Source organism: Molossus molossus, unplaced genomic scaffold, assembly GCF_014108415.1.
Source record: "Molossus molossus isolate mMolMol1 unplaced genomic scaffold, mMolMol1.p scaffold_m16_p_10, whole genome shotgun sequence".
Lineage (NCBI taxonomy): Eukaryota > Metazoa > Chordata > Mammalia > Chiroptera > Molossidae > Molossus > Molossus molossus.
This window is the reverse complement of record NW_023425345.1, coordinates 34,799,044-34,818,854: the sequence shown is the minus strand read 5'-3', so window position 1 is coordinate 34,818,854 and position 19,811 is coordinate 34,799,044. Positions and strand designations below refer to the sequence as shown.

The 19,811-nt window shown below is 40.9% G+C and overlaps 1 protein-coding gene across 3 annotated transcripts in view; it reads left to right on the top strand.

Annotated features, from left to right (window-relative positions):
- Positions 1 to 19,811, top strand: part of BCAT1 (branched chain amino acid transaminase 1) — a 92,195-nt gene that overhangs the window by 59,537 nt on the left and 12,847 nt on the right. For all 3 annotated transcript variants that reach the window (XM_036252131.1, XM_036252133.1, XM_036252132.1), the window contains exons 6-8: positions 5,512 to 5,675; positions 12,875 to 13,017; positions 18,335 to 18,420. In XM_036252131.1, coding sequence (XP_036108024.1) covers positions 5,512 to 5,675; positions 12,875 to 13,017; positions 18,335 to 18,420 — 393 coding nt within the window. The remainder of the gene's footprint in view (positions 1 to 5,511; positions 5,676 to 12,874; positions 13,018 to 18,334; positions 18,421 to 19,811) is intronic.

Here is a 19,811-nt window from a genome sequence, read left to right as displayed (position 1 = left end):
CCTGACCATGAATGGAACCCTCTCAGTCCATGGGGCCAATGCTTAGTCCACTGAGCCAGACCTGCTCGGCTCCATCAAGTATTCTTGATTACTTGCTTAATCACCCTGGCAAAAATATCTATTGACTTCAAATTTACCAACCTGTATTTCCCAGGTCATCAGTGAAAGAATTCTTGTCTTTTTCCCAAATACTTATTCTCCACATCTGCAATCATCTTAATGCTTTGTGTATTGGTACACATTGAGTGTATTTACCATTATTACTAGTATCTATTATTAGTTATAAGAACAAAAGTAGAAATTGCTGTTTGTTAAATGCTTGAAAAAGACCAGGCTGGGTGCTTTCCACAGATTGTTCGCGTAACCCTCGTCCTACCCTGTGAGTACTCATCTCTGCCTTTACCTAGTGTTCCAGAAGGAAGTCAGCCTTCTTTTTGTCTGTTCACCTTATCTTTACTTTTCTTTTAACTATGTTTTTTAAAAAAATAAATTTTAAGAGCATTCTTATTTAAAATAAAAAATATCTGAGTGCTCAGTTAAATGTATACTGTCTTTCTCTGGGAACAGACTGAGAAATTACTCAGCCCTGTTTCTCACCCATTTGATAGCAAGCCTCAGAGAAGCCCGGACTTCAGCTTCCCCCTTGATATTCTTTCAGTGTCTACGTATTACTGATGCTCGTCTAGAGGGGGCCCCAAAGGAAGCCAGGAAAGAGACAAAGGAACATTTTCCCTCTGGTGTCAATGCAATGTATTAGGATTCACATGAGATTAAAAAAAGGAAAATCAAATGTATTCCAGTATGCTAAATAGTCCTCAGGTTGTTTTCACAGCCTTTTTTCTATAAACAGCATTTTATTAACACGGACAGTCCTTTGGCAAGTATCTAGTTGACCTGGTGTAAGAGTGGGACACTGTGGTAGGGGGCAGGTATGGCCTTGCACTGCGTAAGTGTATGGATTAGCAAGAGACAGCAAATGAAATAGTTGTAGGGAAGTGTGACAGGCAGTCATCTAAACCAAAGCTGTGCAGGATGCTGTAAGGGCACATAACACAAGCACTTACCCTCGTCTAGAGCGCTCATTTCCCGAAGCAACATTTAAATGACATTTCGATTGTGATGGAAGCGTTGGCATCAGCTGGGGGAGAGGGGACACCTCAGTCTGCTCGGGCTGCCGTGGCAGAATACCACAGACTGCTGTCAAACACCGGTTATCATCTCATAATTCTGGAGGCTGGAAGACCAAGATCAAAGTGCCAACAGGGATCGTATCCGGTGAGGCCTCCCTGTAGATGCTCCCTTCTTGCTGGGCTCTTACTGGGCCTTCTGTGTGTGGGGAGAAGGGAAGGGCTGGACTGGGGCAGGGGGTTGAGGCTCATTGCTCTGTGTCCCTTCTTCTCAGGGAGATACCAGCCCTATTGGAATCGAGCGCCACCCTTTTGACCTCATTTAACCTTTATTACCTCCTTAAAAGCCTTATTTCCTAGTACAGTAAGTTGGTGGTTGGAACATCAACATATAAATTTGGGGGGCGGACACATTTCAGTCCCTATGGGGAGGAGAGGGAAGGAGAATATTCCAGGTAAAGGGAGCAGGACAGGAAGACGTTCAGAGGTGGGAAGGTGAGCAGGAATCCGAAGGGAAAGGGGGTCTTTGTGGTTTGAGGGGGGATGCTGAGATTGGGAGGGCTGTGGAGAAAGGGGAGTGCAGGGGAGCCAGCCCCACTTTGAACTCTTCAAAGGTTAGGAAGTCTTAGGTACTGATTTTCCCCCCTTAAACTCTGATATTATAAAAAGCTCTGAATTAAGAGGAGACAATCTGGGGTTTAATAACTGAAACCTTGGACAATGCATTTGTTTTTATCTCTGTTTTCTCCAATTTAAAAATAGTCATATTATAACCGTTAACTTCCTGGATTGTTGGGGCATATGAGATAATGACTGTGAAATGTTTTAGAAACAAAAATGTACTGTGTAATTATTGAAGATTTTTTTCTTTTTATCTTTCACCAAACCAACTAGTTTTTTCTGCAAAAACCCACCTGGATTTTTTATCCCTTCCTTTTGTGGTACACACTCAAGGCCCTGCGTAGACCGCTCCTCAGTCCAATATTCTTTACATTTTCTTTGCTGATCTTTTCAAAGAACTGGCAAGATTGAAAAAAAAAAAAACAAAAACAACAACAGGTTGTTCTTTGGATTAAAAAAAAAAGTCATGCTTTCTGCAAAAATGTCTCCATTATTCCCAATTGTCTTATTTTTTCTCTATCTCATTTGCCGTCCTTAGGCAGAATTATTCTCTGGCCTCACATTGCCACAGTGCTTTTCTGTCTTCTAGGCCAAAACATGTGACTGTTATTACCTTTTGCAGCTCACTAAGCTCTTTCTGCCATTGTTCACCTCCGAAATCCTGCCTTTTTATAAACGAATGTTCTGACTGACTCAGACAGGAGTGGTCATTTTCACTGTGACATGTCTTTATTTTTCATCATTCCCAAGTACCTTGTTATTTGGTGCCAAAAACCAAAAACTAAAATATATATGCATGCATTTAATACCCTATGTATGTATATGTGAGGTATAATACAAAGTAAGGAGAATATTGTTTTGCACACATCAGAATTTCAAAGTCACTTGGGAAGTTATATACTCTGCATCTGAGATTTATATTACTAATTTTCTATGGGGTTTTTAAATGCCTATTTCAATTCCTTATGTAGTAAAATAATCAAAGAAACTAGTAGAGAAGAATAAGAAATCATTCAATGTGTTCATAAGAAAATGAGACCTGTTAAAACTAATTTATGCAACGTATCAGCTGCTGCCTCTCATGTTTTCTTTTTATTTATATGGCTATTGCTTTATTTGATCAGAAGCCTGACCTTGTCACTGTAAAATTATGTTTATGTTGTTTGATTAATGTTATATAATAAACGTCTCTTAACTGTAGCAGTAGCACAGAATTTAAATGGCCTCCGAGGGCAAAAGGGACAATTAAGACAAAGAAACAAATGGTTCTGAGGGTGCAGCTCAATCAGCCAGCTCCCTTCCCAGAGCACTTACATTTCATTTACCCCCACTCCCAAGCAGGGTGACTGTGTTTGGTAAAGTCACAGAGTTCTCATGAAAAGACAGTCAATATGAGTAGTCTTTTAAGAATGGAGGGAACGAAATTGTCATTAACTTGTAAAACATCGGTTGACCTTGCTTAAATTTCAGAAAATAAAATGTCAGTGCACATAAACACATTTCTCTCCACACTAAAAAATTCTAGTCTATAATTTACCTGCTTACTAAGAATAGAATTATTATGTAAAGGTTTACTGGGATATCCCCCCCCCCCCCGAAATAGATTTAACCCACAAAATTATTCCATTTTCTAACTGTGCTCTCTTTACTACCACCTAGTGGACTATATGAAGTTTGTCTGTCAGTTAACACTGGGGGAAGGAAATATTGAATAAGATGAAGTTTATCTGGAAAAAAAAATTCCATGGTGATGAGTTATTGTTAGTTCTTTAGTACAATGCAGGTTTCAAAAAAAAAAAAATACATGAGTTTGAAGTAAATAATAAAAAAAAAAAAAGGTCCAGGAATTCATGTGATATCTAATTAAATGCTTAACTACCAATAAAGCTATTTTATTCAGAAACTTAGCAGCTAGATAAATCACTGAGGCTGCGTCTTGCCTAGTGTACTTCTAAATGATGCTGAGAAGCTTCTCTTAATCACTCAATATGAGGGTCCATAAAAATTTTAAATATTAAGGTTCAAAGCTCCGCTGGTATGAAGGGATCATTGTACTAACTTAACTGACAGGTAAATGACAATGCAGAGAGAAGGTAGTAAGTGGTTATCAAGGCTCGGAAGAAAGGCAGATGCGTATATTCTGAGGTATTCTCTCCCAAACAGTGAAACCAAAACAAGGCAAATGAAGCTTTAAGGCTCGTCACTCTTTCTTGGTGGGGGAGCCTAGTTCAGCCCCTAGTAAAGAAGAAACACAAGCCAAAAACCAAAACCTGCCATTTGCTGACTAATTGCTCTAACTTGGTTACTCATCATCCAGTGTCCGTTTGCTCTGTGGCCGCCCGGGCGTGGCCCTCGTGTGTACACGGAATGTGAGTGGAATCGTCTTCCTCTGCTCGGGTGGCATGCCTTCCAGATGATGTCAGTGTGACCATATACAGACACATATTCTTATGCTCATGAGTATTTGACCTACCTGATTCTTTTTTTTTTAATTCTCACCCAAGGATATGTTTTTAGTGATTTTAGAGAGATAGGGAGAGAGAGAAACATCAATGTGAGAGAAACATTAATCAGTTGCCTCCTGTATACACCCTAACCGGGGATCAAACCCACAACCTCGGTACGTGCCCTGGCAGGAATCAAACCCGCAACCTTTTGGTACAGGGGACAAAGCTCCAACCAACAGAGCCACCCGACTATGGTTACCTACTTGATTCTTGATGATCTGGGCATAAGTAGGGAAATAAGGCCTAGGTAGGGAAGTGGGAGATAGAATTAAAATTCAGCAAAACATATTTCTAGATCCATTTTCAGCCTGTTTCATCAAACATGACAAAAGCCACTGGAATTGAGTTTCCTTCTCTCCCTGACAGATTCCTACCCCCATCCATCCAGACCAGGTTCTAGCAAAGACTCGACACAGCATCTTATAACCCAGGACTCTCAATGAAACAGTCCTGACTTGTTTTCTTCCGTCCCGTGGTCTTGAGTGGCACCGGACAGCCCAGTGACCGCTGGTGCCTATATGATAGGTAGCCCTCAAAACCTCATCAGTCCCTCGATGTTTCTCCTTAATAAACAGCTGGCAGTAATTACGTATAACTGTGGTTGTGCTGAAGGAATCTGTATGATTTTGTGCTGTTGACTTATGGTGAATGTTTGTGGGAAAGACCATCTGCTGTCTTTGTCATTGTGATGATGCAGGCTCCTGAGGCCTTCATCCTCTGCCTATCGGGGATATATTTATCTTGTCTGGGGTCTGCCTCTAGCGTAGCTACACACGTGCTGTCTGGTACCCGTCACAGTGAGGTCTGGCCACAGCACACTTCCCCACGCCTCCCCCTGCTGGAGGCCCCGGGGAAAGAAGGAAGTTAGAGAAGCGAATATCATATTTCATCCCCAAAGATAAAGTCATGTCTGAGTCCTTCCATTTTTAAATTTCCAATCAATACAACATTGAAGGGTGGTACATAGCTAGTTGTTAAAAATACACTTCTCTAAAAACCCTACTAACAAAAAAAAGAGACATGTTTGCTTTTCTTCTAAAAGCCCAACAACTCAGAAAGCAAAGCAAAATGAAACTGATGTCCTCTGTTCTCTGTGTTCTTAGAAGACCATCGGGCTTTGTGTAAGTCCATGTTGGAAGTAACAGCCCCTGTCCTCCGGTGGCCCCTTTGGGAGACAGTGACAGTCCTGTTCTAGACTTGAAGACTGGTGTCTGCATTTTAAACAGACAGTTGTGTGTGCTTTTGCTTTATTGCAGCCTTCTCTTGGAGTCAAAAAGCCTACCAGAGCCATGATCTTCGTGATCCTGAGCCCAGTGAGATCTTACTTTTCGGCGGAAACCTTAACTCCCGTGTCCCTGTGGGCTAATCCGAAGTTTGTAAGAGCCTGGAAAGGTGGGACTGGGGACTGCAAGATGGGAGGGTAAGTAAGTCTGCTTCCGTCTGAACGAAAGGCTTCCCCGGGACCATTTGTTTGCCATTTCACTCCGATACAAGTACATATATTAATTTTGCAATTGTAATGCTTAGTTTTGTTTTGTGTTCAGTTTCCAGTGTTTTCACTGTGCTAGTTATTTAATGGATACCATGTGGACCCCCTGTAGGGAGACACATTGAATGTTATGCATAGGCATGAATTAAAATAAGTAACCAAAACAGGAATCAAATCAGTGCTTTGAATGAACTGCCCCTGGATGCTGGCCCTCTGGCTGCAGGCTGTGGGCTGGCATTGAAGAGCGTCTGGTGCTGGGGCCAAAGCCCTCGGGTGGCTCCAAGGAGTCCTGTCTGGGGAAGGTGCCTGCTTCATTGAAGTGCTGTCTTCATTGCCACAGATTGTAGCCATACCTGCTGCCAGCTGGCGGAGGGACAGGCGGCTTTGGCTCTGTCAGGCCAGTCTCATAGGCCATATGTAGCTGGCTGGAAATAAAAGAGCATTTGAAAAGTGTTAGACAATTTCAGGGGTGGACTTGGCCGCGAATGGGGAATGCCCCTGTGGGTGAGCAAGAATAGCTGCATTAGCCAGCCCGGGCTCTTCCGCTGTGAATACCAGGGCGGGCGGGTATCGCGTGTCCGGGGCAGCGGCGTGCAAGGTGGCCCAGTGGCAGTCTTCTGGGCCCTGGTACAAAACGTAGAGTCAGGAAATCCTGGGGGACTCGAAGGATGTGCTGCTGGGTGTGAGAGAGAGATGTTGAAGTTGGCTTTGACCCTCGTGCCGTCTCTCTATTCTCTACCAGAAAAAAAAAAGCTTATGAAACTCTATGTCCTGTCGTCCCTGTTTGCAGTTTCAGCAGCTGCACTTGTCAGTGGAGAGAGAAATCCCAGTGCAGTTGGTTAAACTGGGAAGTCACTTTCTTTCCCTTCTGGGTTAGAGCTCCCCTTCCTGACTATGTCCTGGGCCAGCCAGGTTGAAACGACTTCTGTTTACTCTTTTAGTTTCTTTCTTAACTCATTCAGACTTCTTTATATTCACTGCGTAACATCTGTATTACTTTGTTAAAACTTTTCTTAGAGTGCACATGACAGTAATCAACAATCTTGATAAAGAGGTAATCATTTAAAATAGTTTTTCTTCTGTATATCTTGCTTTCTAGCTCCCTCGTCCAGCCTAGGGACATTGAGAGATAGCGGGAAATCTTTAGTTTTGGCATGTAGGCAGGATGCTATTTATTATTAAAAAAAAGTTCATGCAGTATCAACAGAATAGAGAGATGATCAGTATAGGCCAGTTGAAAACGAATATGGTGTTAGTGAGGGTGTGGGAACCCTCGTGCACTGCTGGTGGGAATGCAGACTCGTGCAGCCGCATGGAAAACAGTATGGAGGTTCCTCAAAACATTAAAAATGGAACTGCCTTATGACCCAGTGATTCCACTTCTGAGTATATGTTAGAAGAAACCCAAAACACTAATTTGAAAGGCTACATGCATCCTCTATGTTTATTGCAGCATTAGTTAAAAAAAAAAAATTGTTTTCTTTTATTGATTTTAGAGAGAAAGGAAGGGAGAGGGAGAGAAAGATAGAAACATCTATGAGAGAGAGCATCGATTGGCCAACTCCTGCACGCCCCGCACTGGGGATCAGGCCCACAACCTGGGCATGTGCCCTGACCAGGAATCGAACCTGCAACCTTTTGGTGCATGAGTCAATGCTCAACCACTGAGCCACACCGGCTGGGCAATTGCAGCATTATTTACAGTAGCCAAGATATGAAAGCAACCCAAGTGTCCATCAATAGATGAATAGATAAAAAAAGCCATGGTACATATATACCATGGAATATTACTCAGACATAAAGAATGAAAACTTATTCGTGACAATATGGATGGACTTAGAAGATATGCTACGTGAAATAAATCAGACAGACAAAGACAAATACCATATGATTTCACTTACTTTTGGAATCTAAAGAACAAAATAAATGAACAAACAAAATAGAAGTAGACTCGTAGATACAGAGAACAGATTGATGCTTGTGAGGGGTTGAGGAACTGGGTGAAAGATGAAAGGATTAAAGAAGTACAAATTGGTAGTTAGAAAATGGTCACGGGGCCCGGCTAGTGTGGCTCAGTGGACTGAGCGTCATCCCATGGACTCAGAGGTCCTGGTTCGATTTCCGGTCAGGGCACAGCCTGGGTTCAGGCTTGATCCCCAGTAGGGGGCATGCAAGAGGCAGCCCATCAATGTTTCTCACATTGATATTTCTCTCTCTCTCCCTTCCTGTCTCTCTAAAAATCAATAAAAACATTAAAAAATAAAATAGTCACAGCGATGCAAAGTACAGCTAGGGAATAGAGTCAATGATATTGTAATAACTAGGCATGGTGCCAGGTGGGTACTGGAAATATTTGGGGGACCACTTTGTAAAGTATATGATTATTTAACCAGTATGCTATACACTTAAAATGAATATAAAATATTGAATGCAAACTGTAACTGATAAAAAAAGTAAAAAAGAATAATTATTGAAAAAATTAATACTGTCTGTACAACACAAATTATGAACCCTAATGTCCCTATGGACTTTAGTTAATAATAGCGTATCAACATTGGCTCATCAGTTATAACCTCACTAATGCAAGATATTAGTAATAGAGGAAACACGTGGTAGGGGGATAGGATCTATGGGAATGCTGTACTTTTTGCTCAGTTTTTCTGTAATTTTATGACTGCTCTGAAAAATAAAGTATATTTTAAAGCAACACTTGAACGCATTAGGCTCAGGTGGACTATAATCAATGGAAGTTGACTTGAAATCTTTTAGAGAAAAAAAATTACTGGACCTCATAAATAATAGCAAGAACAGCAAGTGGGAAGGCAGTCACCAAAATAATGGACTTTTAACTCATCTGCCTGTTGTTTCCAAGAAGCTCTACAGCTCTCTACTCCTATTCTTCCAACCTGGAGAAGGTCAAGGGGAACACACGATTCTGTGTTTAGTGTCAACCCATTCGGTAGGCAGGGGCCTTGTGGCAGCAGCCTTAGTTCATGTATTGCTTCTTCTCTAAATGTAATTAATTCAGCATTTACTTTCCAAGCCTTTTTTAGGACCTCTGTCATCAATTGGCATTTATTAAAAAGCTGTTAAATCTCATAAGCTCAAAAATTTTCTATCTAAGTGAATCTGAGGAAGAGAGAGAAGGATTTTTTAAAAAATTCTAAGATTATTTCACTATTTTGAAACCATCAGAGATAACATTATCCTTTTATTTCTAAATATACATGAGAAAAGTAGTAGGAAGGCACACGGCTGAAGGCGAGAGCTAGCCTGTCGCTGCAAACAGAAACCGCCTGGAGTCCTCCACCTGCTACTCATGTCTGGGTCCCTTTGCAGTTCTGGTTTCTTTGGTCTGGCATGTAGCCTGGGCATCAACATTTTTAAATACACCCCCAAAGTTGAGAAGCACTGAACTAGATGGTCTTCCATCAAAGGAGCATCTTTATTCCTAGGCAATTTCCTAGTTTCTTAGTGAAGTTGGAGAGAATCGGGCCTGCCCCTCCCCCCAACTTAATGTTTTTCTTTTTTCCCTCTTATTTGGCACTTGGGTCGCTTGCTCTGAAGCTTAAAAGACCCGGCTTAGAAAAACAAAATGCTTTTGGTTTAACTGCTCAAAGCCTCAGTTTCTTCATTTATGAAATCAGATTAATGATACCCACCATACCTGTGAGGCTTCCGTGAGAAAGTGCCGAGGACCGTGGCTGGCATTAAGACCGGCTCAGTGAGTGTGGTGTGATAACCCGGCAGTTGAGAGCGTGGGCGTGGGAGTCAGAGATATTGGGGAGTCACGCTTATCTCTGTGTGATCGTGTTCAATTAACTCCCCTTTTCCTGCAAATCCTCAACAGTGTAGTACAGTCTAGGGTTGTTTCAAGATGAGTCAAAGAAATAATGGGGTTAAGTGCCCAGTACCCTGTCCGGCAGGCAGTATGCTCTCAACAGACAGGAGTTGATATTTTGAGGCTCTTTCTTGTTTCGTCTTCTGGAGTCTATCTTAGGAGTAACCAGTTGGATTTCATACAGTAGAATGTTCTCTTCTGGAGCAATGGACTTACTATCTCCTTTCTCAGATATTTATTTTATTTAAAATTATATTAAAAAAATTTCTATGTAGACAGTTTTCCCATTTTTGTCATTTTTCTCTTTCCTCCAAAGAAATGTGTTTCTCTTCTGAATATTCGCAGCATGTGGGAATGAACCCAAATATATCACTATGGTATCACCCTGTGGACATTAATAAGACAGCTTACACCTGAGAGAATTTTCAGAAAAATGTGTTTAGGGGAAAATACCATCTATAGAATATGAGAAACAAACCAACCAAACAAAAACCCCTTTTTCTCTCAATGCACAGAAACAGTCGGCTTTAATTCTCTTTCCTGCCCAAGTAGCTTTATGTTGCTAAGGAACCACAGTGTTAATTCTTCCACGCTTTCAAAAGTGTGTGTGTTTGTTTTTAGAAGCATCTTCAAAAGACTAAATGTTGATGCTGTGAAAATTCTGTATGCCTTTTTTTAATAAAGTAAAGGGAATTTTACTTATGAGAGAAATTTCTCTGTTGTCAGATATGGTAAAATCTCAACAGTTGTGTTTGTGAACTAGAGAAAGTCTATTATAATAGTTATTTTAAAAATTAATTTTAGTAGCATGTAAGAGGCTTATATAACCTGTTCCTTTGCTTTTATTTTTGTTATTTTATTCTCCCCACACAACCCTAAGCAGTGTGTAAAGCAAGAGTTTCCATGCCAGGTGAATTCAGTGAGGCACAGTGGGAACGACGGAAGGTCACGCAGGCCACGCAGGGCAGCTCAGGAGCTGGGCCTGGACCCGCTGGTCCGCCCCTGCACCAGGGCTGATACTCATTATTAAAAAATACCCATACTTTAACTCAATTATTGCCTGTATACCATCCATTCTGAATAAAGGTTATCTGACTTTTTATTAAATAAAAGCCTCATATACCAGAATTGTATCATCTTCCGATTAACCGATAATTTATATTTTATCTTTTGAATTTTGAAGGTCTTTTAATGACTGTCACATGACTTCTGTATGAGCAACCCTCTGCACGCCCCAGGCTGCTATGGCCATGTAGTACGCTGCCTATTTCCCACAGCTTTCTAGAATATTTTAGTTATTAGTCAACATTCTTTCAGTTGCTAGTCAGAAAACCAACTGAAGCCATCTCAAACAGGAGGAGGATTGATTTGCTCCTGTAAGTAGGCAGTGGATCTGTTAGGAGCTCAAATGGTTTCCTGCTCCCCACCCCCCAATCTCTTCTCTAGCTTCAGGCTGTGTGTTAGCCTAGGGCTCTCCTATCAGATGTCTTCTCCTGTGAAGGCTGGTGATCATGGACACTAGCTGCCACTACCCTTGAAGGGAGAAAATACATCTTTCACATTCCGTAGAATCAATGAATTCAAAGGATTTACATGAGCAGCTTAGGCTACACACCCATCGTTTAATTCAGTTGTGCTGGGCGAGGTGCCGCTGCACAGGAAAAGCCACAGCGCATGCAGAGGGCCGGGAAGCTGTGCCCACCAGGGCGGCGTAGCCTCTGTGCTGCATGGCTGTCACGCTTCACGGACCCTGGTACCTAGACAATGCTCGACATTTTAATCTTGCCCAGATGTGCAAGTGATCACTTAAAAGGCCTAGGAGGGTATTTCGTGGAGGACGACATGAATGCTTTGTAGTAGTTATTGTATGTGTGATCGGTTGCTTGTTTCTATATATCTCTGGGGACTTCATAGTCCAACAGCGGGTCTAGGGTTTGTTTCCGAGCTCGGTGGTAGTGTGGTAGTGCTTTTCCAACCTGTTTGCTAATGTCTTCTGAAAGCGAAGGGAAGTGAGTTATACAACCAGGGACTGAGGGAGACAGGCAAGCATCACATTTACGTGAGGACTCTCATGTTTTATTTTATTTTATTTTATTTTATTTTATTTTATTTTATTTTATTTTATTTTATTTTATTTTTGTCCTCACCGGAGGACATTTTTCCATTTTTTGTTCAGGTAGAGTGGGAGGGAGAGAGAGGAACAGAGAGAGAGAGAGAAACATCGATGTGAAAGGAACACATCGAGTGGCTGCCACCCGCACAACCGACCAGGGCCGGGGACAAACTGCAACCGAGGTACGCGCCCCTAGCGGGAACCGAACCCGGGTCTCTCAGGACCGCAGGCCGACGCTCTAACCGCTGAGCCAAACCGGCCAGGGCTCATGTTTTATTTTAAACATTCACTCAGACCTTGTAATATATGTCATTTAAGTTGAATAAAAAATAAATTTAAAATATTACCAAAATAAGGCATTGTTCTAGGAAGACATACCTTGTTTCTTTGATTTTGAATAATTCAAGATGAAAAGTGCAGGTTGGAAAAAATGGGTTTTCAGAATACTTTTTGGTTAAAATCAGGATTTTAAACATCTTGTCCCACATTTGGGGGAATTTAGACATTTCCTGGATATATTGAAAGATCTCAGTTTAGAAAGTGAATACTTGGTGTTCTGCTACTTAATTGCTGTAACTTGATACAAGTTACTTCTCCAGACCTCAGTTTCTCATCTGAATTATGGAAATAATCATAGGGGCTGATTTAGTACTAGCGTGAGGTTTAAATGAAATAATGCATACACAATTGCTTGGTAGGTGAAAAAAAAATAATCACTTTTAACAGTTGTTACCTCGGCTATTTATCTGTGTTCTTATAGCTCTACTTTTTAAGTTAGAATTTGCTCTTTCTCCCTCTCTTTCTCAAATGTGTGCAATTAGATCATTTACATTTTAATTTAATGTTCTGCTATTAACTAGAGAATACACACGCACACACATAATAACGTAAATTGAATTAATCCATGTCAGACCCCCAATGATTCCCCGTTTTAACCTTTCTTATATACAGTACATGTCTGTGAACAAGTTGGTCAAGAACCGAATTGTTCGAGATGGAAGATGTTCGAGAACCACAGTTTGAATGTGTATATAATTTATACGTATTATACATATTAAGAACACAGTACCTTGATTACATCCACATGTGAATGAAGGACTTGAGTATTTTAGTTTGGAAGATTGGGGGTAAGGGTTGAAGTACATGTCTAATCGAAGTGTTTCCTCTTTCTTAAAGGAATTATGGCTCCTCTCTTCTTGCCCAGTGCGAAGCAATGGACAACGGGTGTCAGCAGGTGCTGTGGCTCCATGGAGAGGACAATCAGATAACGGAGGTTGGAACTATGAATCTTTTCCTTTACTGGATAAATGAAGATGGAGGTAATCCCCTCAGATTGCAGCTCCTTGTTTCTTGTTTTTGTTGTTCAATCATTTTCAGTGGAATTGGGGGAAATAAACTGGACCCTTAGAACAAAGGAATAAGTAGCAGCATTTGCTGTCCAAGTAGACATGAGTGGAAGTTTACAGAATACAGTGATACCTCGGTTCTCGAACGCCTCGGTTTTCGACCAAATCGGTATTCGACCAGGAGATTCGAGAAACTTTTGTCTTGGAATCCGAACAAATATTTGGAACTCGAACTTCCGAGATGAGCCGAGTTGAGCCGAATGGCGTTCATTCGGCCCAGCGCGCCTTGCTCGCGTCATCAGTGTGAGTGCAGAGAGAGAGTCACGCTTTGTGGAGAGAGTCACGCTTTACACTGAATTTAACCCTTAGACATACTGTACACTTTTATTTCTTGTTGAGACTTATGTTTTTCTACATATTATATACAAATTAGGCCAGTAAATAGGCATTTTCTGGGGCTTGGAACGAATTAATCCAGTTTCCATTATTTCCTATTGGGTTTCATTGCTTCGGTTCTCGAACAATTCGGTTCTCGACCATCCTCCTGGAACGAATTATGTTCGAGAACCGAGGTATCACTGTATATAAAGGTTTTGTTTTTTGGCTCTAGATGTACTTATTATTGAGGTGTCAAGTTAAGGAATTTAAAGCTCCACAGTTTGAAAGTTTGCTGCCTTATCCCTTCTGCTGTCTTCACATTTTTCTTATTGGAAATCTCCTGTCTTTGGAGATAGGTCTCAGATCAATTTAATAGTCATGCACTAAATACTATGTATAAACGGTTATAGTAATAAACATAGTCTACTGACTCAACTGATATGAAATGTAGTATACTCCCTTGCTATAATTCTGTCAAAAATTGTTGCCTTTTAAACGAATTTTTGATGTCTCAGAAGCCCTCTAGATTTACTCTGGAGCTCACTTTGATTGAAGCACATTACTTTTAAGGACATAATGCTCTGTCTTGGGATGGTACTTAGATCCTGGTTCATGCAAGTCTATTAATGTATGTCTACTATAAAAATTAGTATTTCTATTAAGCCTCAATATGGGTTTCAATTAAAATGTTAAAAGAAATTTTTATTTTAAAGAAGCTAGAGTAGTCTCTGTTGCTCTTTTGTTATTTGGCTCCAAATAGAGGAAAATGGTGACTCATGGCCGACATTAGAGCTATGCACTAACTCGAGCGTTAGTTGCAGAGACTAATGAGGTTGAGCCTGGTGTGCCAGTGAGAGGCAGAAGGAACAGCAGGTGTGGTAGCGCACTTGTCCTGGGATCGGTAGTCCATGGCATATGAATAGGCTGGTACAGGTCATGCTCATCCTTTCATCCCTGCTGTTTGTACTTGGCACTATTTCAAAACAAAGTCATACTGGAATATTTGTAATTTCTAAATTTGAGTCATTGCATATGACATAGATCAAAAGCTGTGCTTGAAAGATGACAGCCAGTATTGAAATCTCCACTTAGGAGATAATAAATTGATTCAACTCATTCTCCCCACTCCTACCGTCATTACCCCCAAAACCCACACAACTCCAAACAAAAATAATTACATCAGGCAGAAGTGGCAGCATCGACATTTAAGGACAGGGGATGTCAGGATTTAAGCACAGTCTAAACCAGAGCTACATAATTTAACCAGAAACAGTTCTGGTGAAAAATTACCCTTTCTCCAAACAATTATCATGGACCATTTCCACTATGGCTTTTAAAGGTCAGAATAGAAATGAGTGAATTTGTCTTCGCTTGCAAAATATACAAGACCTCAAGAGTTATTATTCAGATTATGGTGGCCTGAGATAAGGTTAGTGTTAATATGACTGTGTTCCTTCAATTTAAGGGTATCCACCTAACAGATTAAATAAAAATTAAAGTAAGGAGAAAGGAAACGGAATAGATGTTTGGACAGTACTATGGGACAGTGGTATAGTGTCAGGGATAATCTCTGGGCTAAAACCAAAAGAAGACATTGAGGCAACTCTATAGTAACTTTGATTTTACCATGTGGCTTTAAGAAAATATAAAGAATAATAGGATAGAATTCAGAAAAATACTGATTTTCACAAACTTCACCAACAGTAGGTATAAGCAGAGTTCTTGTAGTGATAACCAGCCGTCTGTCCATGAGCACCCATCCCTGCTTTTGGACAAGAGAGCTACCCCAGAAAGATCGATAAAGTAGATAATTTGCTCACAGCACAGTGCCGTGCATGGTGACTCTATGTGGCACTTGCCCCATAACTCATGTGGATTTTGATTCCAGTGACAGCAGCCCTGGTGGTTAGATCACACAGTTCTCTTTTTCATTCGGTTGATGAATAATTTAACACATATACTTGCAAAGACTACTAAGACTGTTGTAATAAGTTTTACCTTGTATGAAGTACTGGAGCCAGACACCCTGAGAACTGGACTCAGTTATTGTGGTTGAGGTCACAGATAGTTTGGGAGAATGATCATGGCAATGACTCTTGATTGGCTCAGCTGGCTCAGGCCCTTGGAGCCGCCCTGGGCATCAGGCATTTACACCAATTCTGCCTGGTGCACTCTTCGCCCGATGGCTGCTGGCTGGCTCCCGCGCTGCCTTCCAGTCTGCCCGCATATTCTCAGTAAGGCTTTTCTTGAGCTCCTTATCAAAAATCGCACTTCCCAACATATATCACCTTTTTTTTTTTTTCTCATGGTCTAACATACTGTTGAACATAAGAATTGTTTGCCTCCGCCTATTAGAAAGTAAGCAGGAAGTTGCATCAGTTCTGTTCACTGCTGTATCCATAGTGCCCAGATAAGTCAACTGCACATGGTGGGCACTCAATATACAGATGGTCCTCATTAGGGAGCTGCGTCCTGATAAATCCATCCATCGTGGGTTGAAAACATCCTAAGTCAAAAATGCACTTAATACACCTATCCTACCGAACATCATAGCTGAGCCTGGCCTACCTTCAATGTGTTCAGAACACAATATCCCCCAAACACTGGCAACACAATACACGGTAGAGGATCGGTTGTTGACCCTCGCTGCCTCTGCCCAGCATCACGAGGGAGTGTCGACTGCACAGCCTGAGAGAAGACCAAAATTCAAAGTTTGGTTTTTACTGAATGAGTATCACTTTCACACCATCTTCAAGTCAAAAATTTGTAAGTCAAAGCATCGTTAAGTTGGTCCCGCCTGTATATTTGTTGAACAAATGAGTAATTGTGCTGATGGTGTTTTGGGCATTTATGCAAACCCACATTCCTGGTTCCCATTAGTGCTTGACTTTGGGATGTCACAGATGAATCCTGCTGTTATTGCTTCTAAATTCTTCAGCTTCTAAAAATGATTTCTCTGTCAAAAACAAGCTGCATTTGTAGACTCTGTTTTCCTCATGTTGGGCCATCTGGAGCCGGTTCTGGCTCTCATAAGCATGTTTGTGGTTGCAGAGGAAAATGAATATTTCTCACCCAAATGTTGTCATGTCATCATCTCTGTCTGGCAACCAGAGAAACAGATGTTCTGTTCCTTGACCTCAGGCTAGTGGTTACAATTTGGGTGTTAAATATATTTCACAAAACTGCATTTGCACATGCGGGGCCACTGTTTTCATTTAACTTAATGGAGTCTTAGCACCCAGCAGGCTTTAGGAAAAGGTCCAGTTTGGGGGCACTGAAATTATGTTTGTCTCTATGCATCGTGGATGTGCATATACACACACATGTAGATCCATACATTTATATGTCTAGCTAGGCAAGCTATTGCAAAACAGGTTTATTTTGAGAGCAACATTTCAAAGTAGCCCCAAGAATGTTGCCAAGATCAAATTTTTTTCTTTCCAGAAAGCAGTTTTCAGCAGATGATTTTTAGACTCAAAATTAAAAAAAAAAAAAAAAAAATCATACTGCTGTATCCTAGCAAAGGGGATTAGTCATTTATTTTTATATTTTTTTTAATTCAAAACAGTTATTATATACCACTCTAAGCCAAGATACAGAGTTTTGGTCTTCCAGACAGCATGTTGACTGGGGATGTCTGATGTAACCAAGGTGAGCCCAGACCACAGGATACTAAGAGAAAGGGAAAGACCCCAGTGTTGGGACACTTAAGGTCTGGTCCCGACTGTCCACCAGTGTCATCAGCCTTGCAAGTCACTTATGTTTATAGGGCCTCAGTTTCTTTGGCAAAATAAGGATTGCACTAGGTGATTTCTAAAGTCCCTTTTAGCTGCATAACATGACGTGGGGGGACTCAGAGTCACCAGTGTGATTTCTACACAGCTTTTGCTACCTGGGGAGTCTTTCAAGCAAACCTGGTGATTTCCTCTACAGACACATGATGGGCAACACATCGTCCTTTACAAGGTTCAGCATCTTTATGAAGCAATGATTTAAGGTTTGCACATTTCTCAGGAGATGCAGATTCCTGGGTCCCACAGGTGGGGAGGTTGGGTACCAGAGATTTCCTTCTGTCCAAAGTGTTTGTGGGTGACGGGCCATGCTGGCTCTTGTAGACAGATCCTCCTGCCAGCCCTCACGCTGCTTTGCAGTGCCTGAGGTCATTCTCAACTAGACCAGTGTCTCAGCCTTGGCTCTCTATGACTCAACTGTGCAATTTTGTTTGTGTCTTTGGATTTTTTTTTCTTTTTTTATTGTTATCCACATACACGCTTGAGCCCATCCTAAGCCTATTACATTTGATTCTTAGAGGGTGAAGTCAGCAACTCCATATATGATGTGGCTACTTACTCTACAGTTTGAACATCACTAGAGAGATTTATCAAAGGGCAGTGTGGGATCAGTGACCAGCCTTAATAAACACCCACTCTTCTTGGGGGTGGGCTCCTCCATAGTATTCTTAAAAGAGTTGGTAATAACCAGTGTTCCTGACTAAGATCCTATTGGCATTATTGTAATTACTAACCAGCTTTAACCCACTAAAGGAAATTTTAACTTCCGAATGTTTCCCTTAAGAGTATTCTATAACTCTTACAGCTTGTTAGTGGAACACCTCATGTTTTTACTGGGTAAGGGTACATTGAAGATGATTAGATCTGTAGTGCCTTTCTTTTTCTTCTCTTTCTTTGTCTTCACCATCATCTTTATCTTTGTCTTCATCTTCTTTTTCTTCTAATAAAGATCTACCTGAAGTGTGAATGGAGTTGAGAAATTTGATAATGCACAACAGTAACATTATCTTCATGGTTATTACTAGCAAAGTGGCAAAAAAACGTTTTGTTAAATGGCCATTGATAGAAGGCATGGCTAATACAGCTAAAAGTTTGAAAATATTCCAATTTCTACTTGACAGAAGAAGAACTGGCAACTCCTCCGCTAGATGGCATCATCCTCCCAGGAGTGACGAGGCAGAGCATTCTGGACCTGGCTCTCCAATGGGTGGGTCTTTGACATGAACAACTTTTATAAGCGTGAAACAAAAAGTAATCAAAATAAGCCCAGCTTCGTGTTGAAATAACATCCTGCAGTTGCAACCAGTGTTATCTAATCTTTAATCTTAACTTGAGTGAAAAGAACTCTTCTAGAAGGACAGTCTTGGCAAAACCATCAAATAAGCATTGTTTATAGGGAGGGCAGAGAGAAACCAGTTTGTCGAGTTGTCCTGGTGAAGAAGTCTAGGACTAGTCTCAAACTCTATATCAGGTGTCTCCTACCAACTCACCTAGTTGATCATTTGTGTGCTTCCATTTAGCCAGTCCTTAACTTTTTAAGTCTACGTGCATTTTCACGTGGCAATGATTTTGTAGTTCTTCCCTTCCTCGGTATATTCCAGAGTAACCATGTTTATCGTAGAAATTAAAGAATATTACTGACATAAATGTTTACTAACATAACATTATTAATTTGGCTGCCTCTTTCTCCCTCCTTCATGCCCCTGTCCTCCCAAATTCACAGGCACACTTATTTTCAAACCAAAACCCTCAAGCAAGTGTAAAATTATTTTCAGTAGACTTTCTGATTCATGTGACATGGGCAAGCACGTTAAAGTATTTGATACTGGAAATGACATTATGACATACTCAAGATGAATGTTGAATGAGTTGGTTTTCTGGCAAGAGTTCTTGGATGCAACTTTTGACCCATGTGTTAAACTGATGTCCAAGGGACATGAAAAGGCTGTGAGCATTCTGTGGTCAAACAGCGCTAATAGGGCAGATGTTTAGAGACACACTCATTATCTAGGCAAGTACTAGCACAATTTCTCTGGAAAAGACTTTGGAAAGAGAGGAAATGGGCCTTGTCTGCTTCAGGGTTTCATAGACTTATTTATAGCACAACTGCCACATGCTGGCTGGCACATCGGGCATGACATTTACAAACTGTTTGTATAATTTCAAACAGCTTGCCCGTCCTAAATATGTTTGCAGTTGCAAAGATGTATTTTCAAAGCTCAGTAATTTTTCTTTTATTAAAGGAAGAAAAAAATCCAACCAAGTACAGAAGGTTTGATGACAAGTTGCAAGTGGAATGTTTCCCACACTAATGATTTGCTAGCATGAAGATAGATTATTATGGGGAAAGTTTTTTCTTGACTCCTTAGCTATAATTTATTTTAAAAGCTATTTAAAAACAGTGAGACATAAATGCCAAAAGGCGTGTGGGGGGTTACCATTACTTGCCAGACAGGGGAAATTGTCCAAAGACGAGTAAGGGTGAACAGCGTAGAAATAATTCTGTTTATTTACAAGAGATTTTTATTTTTATTTTTCCAGAACACAGAGCTTAGCTTGTTTTCAGTTAACTTGGCTGATTTTCTGGAATTTATTTAC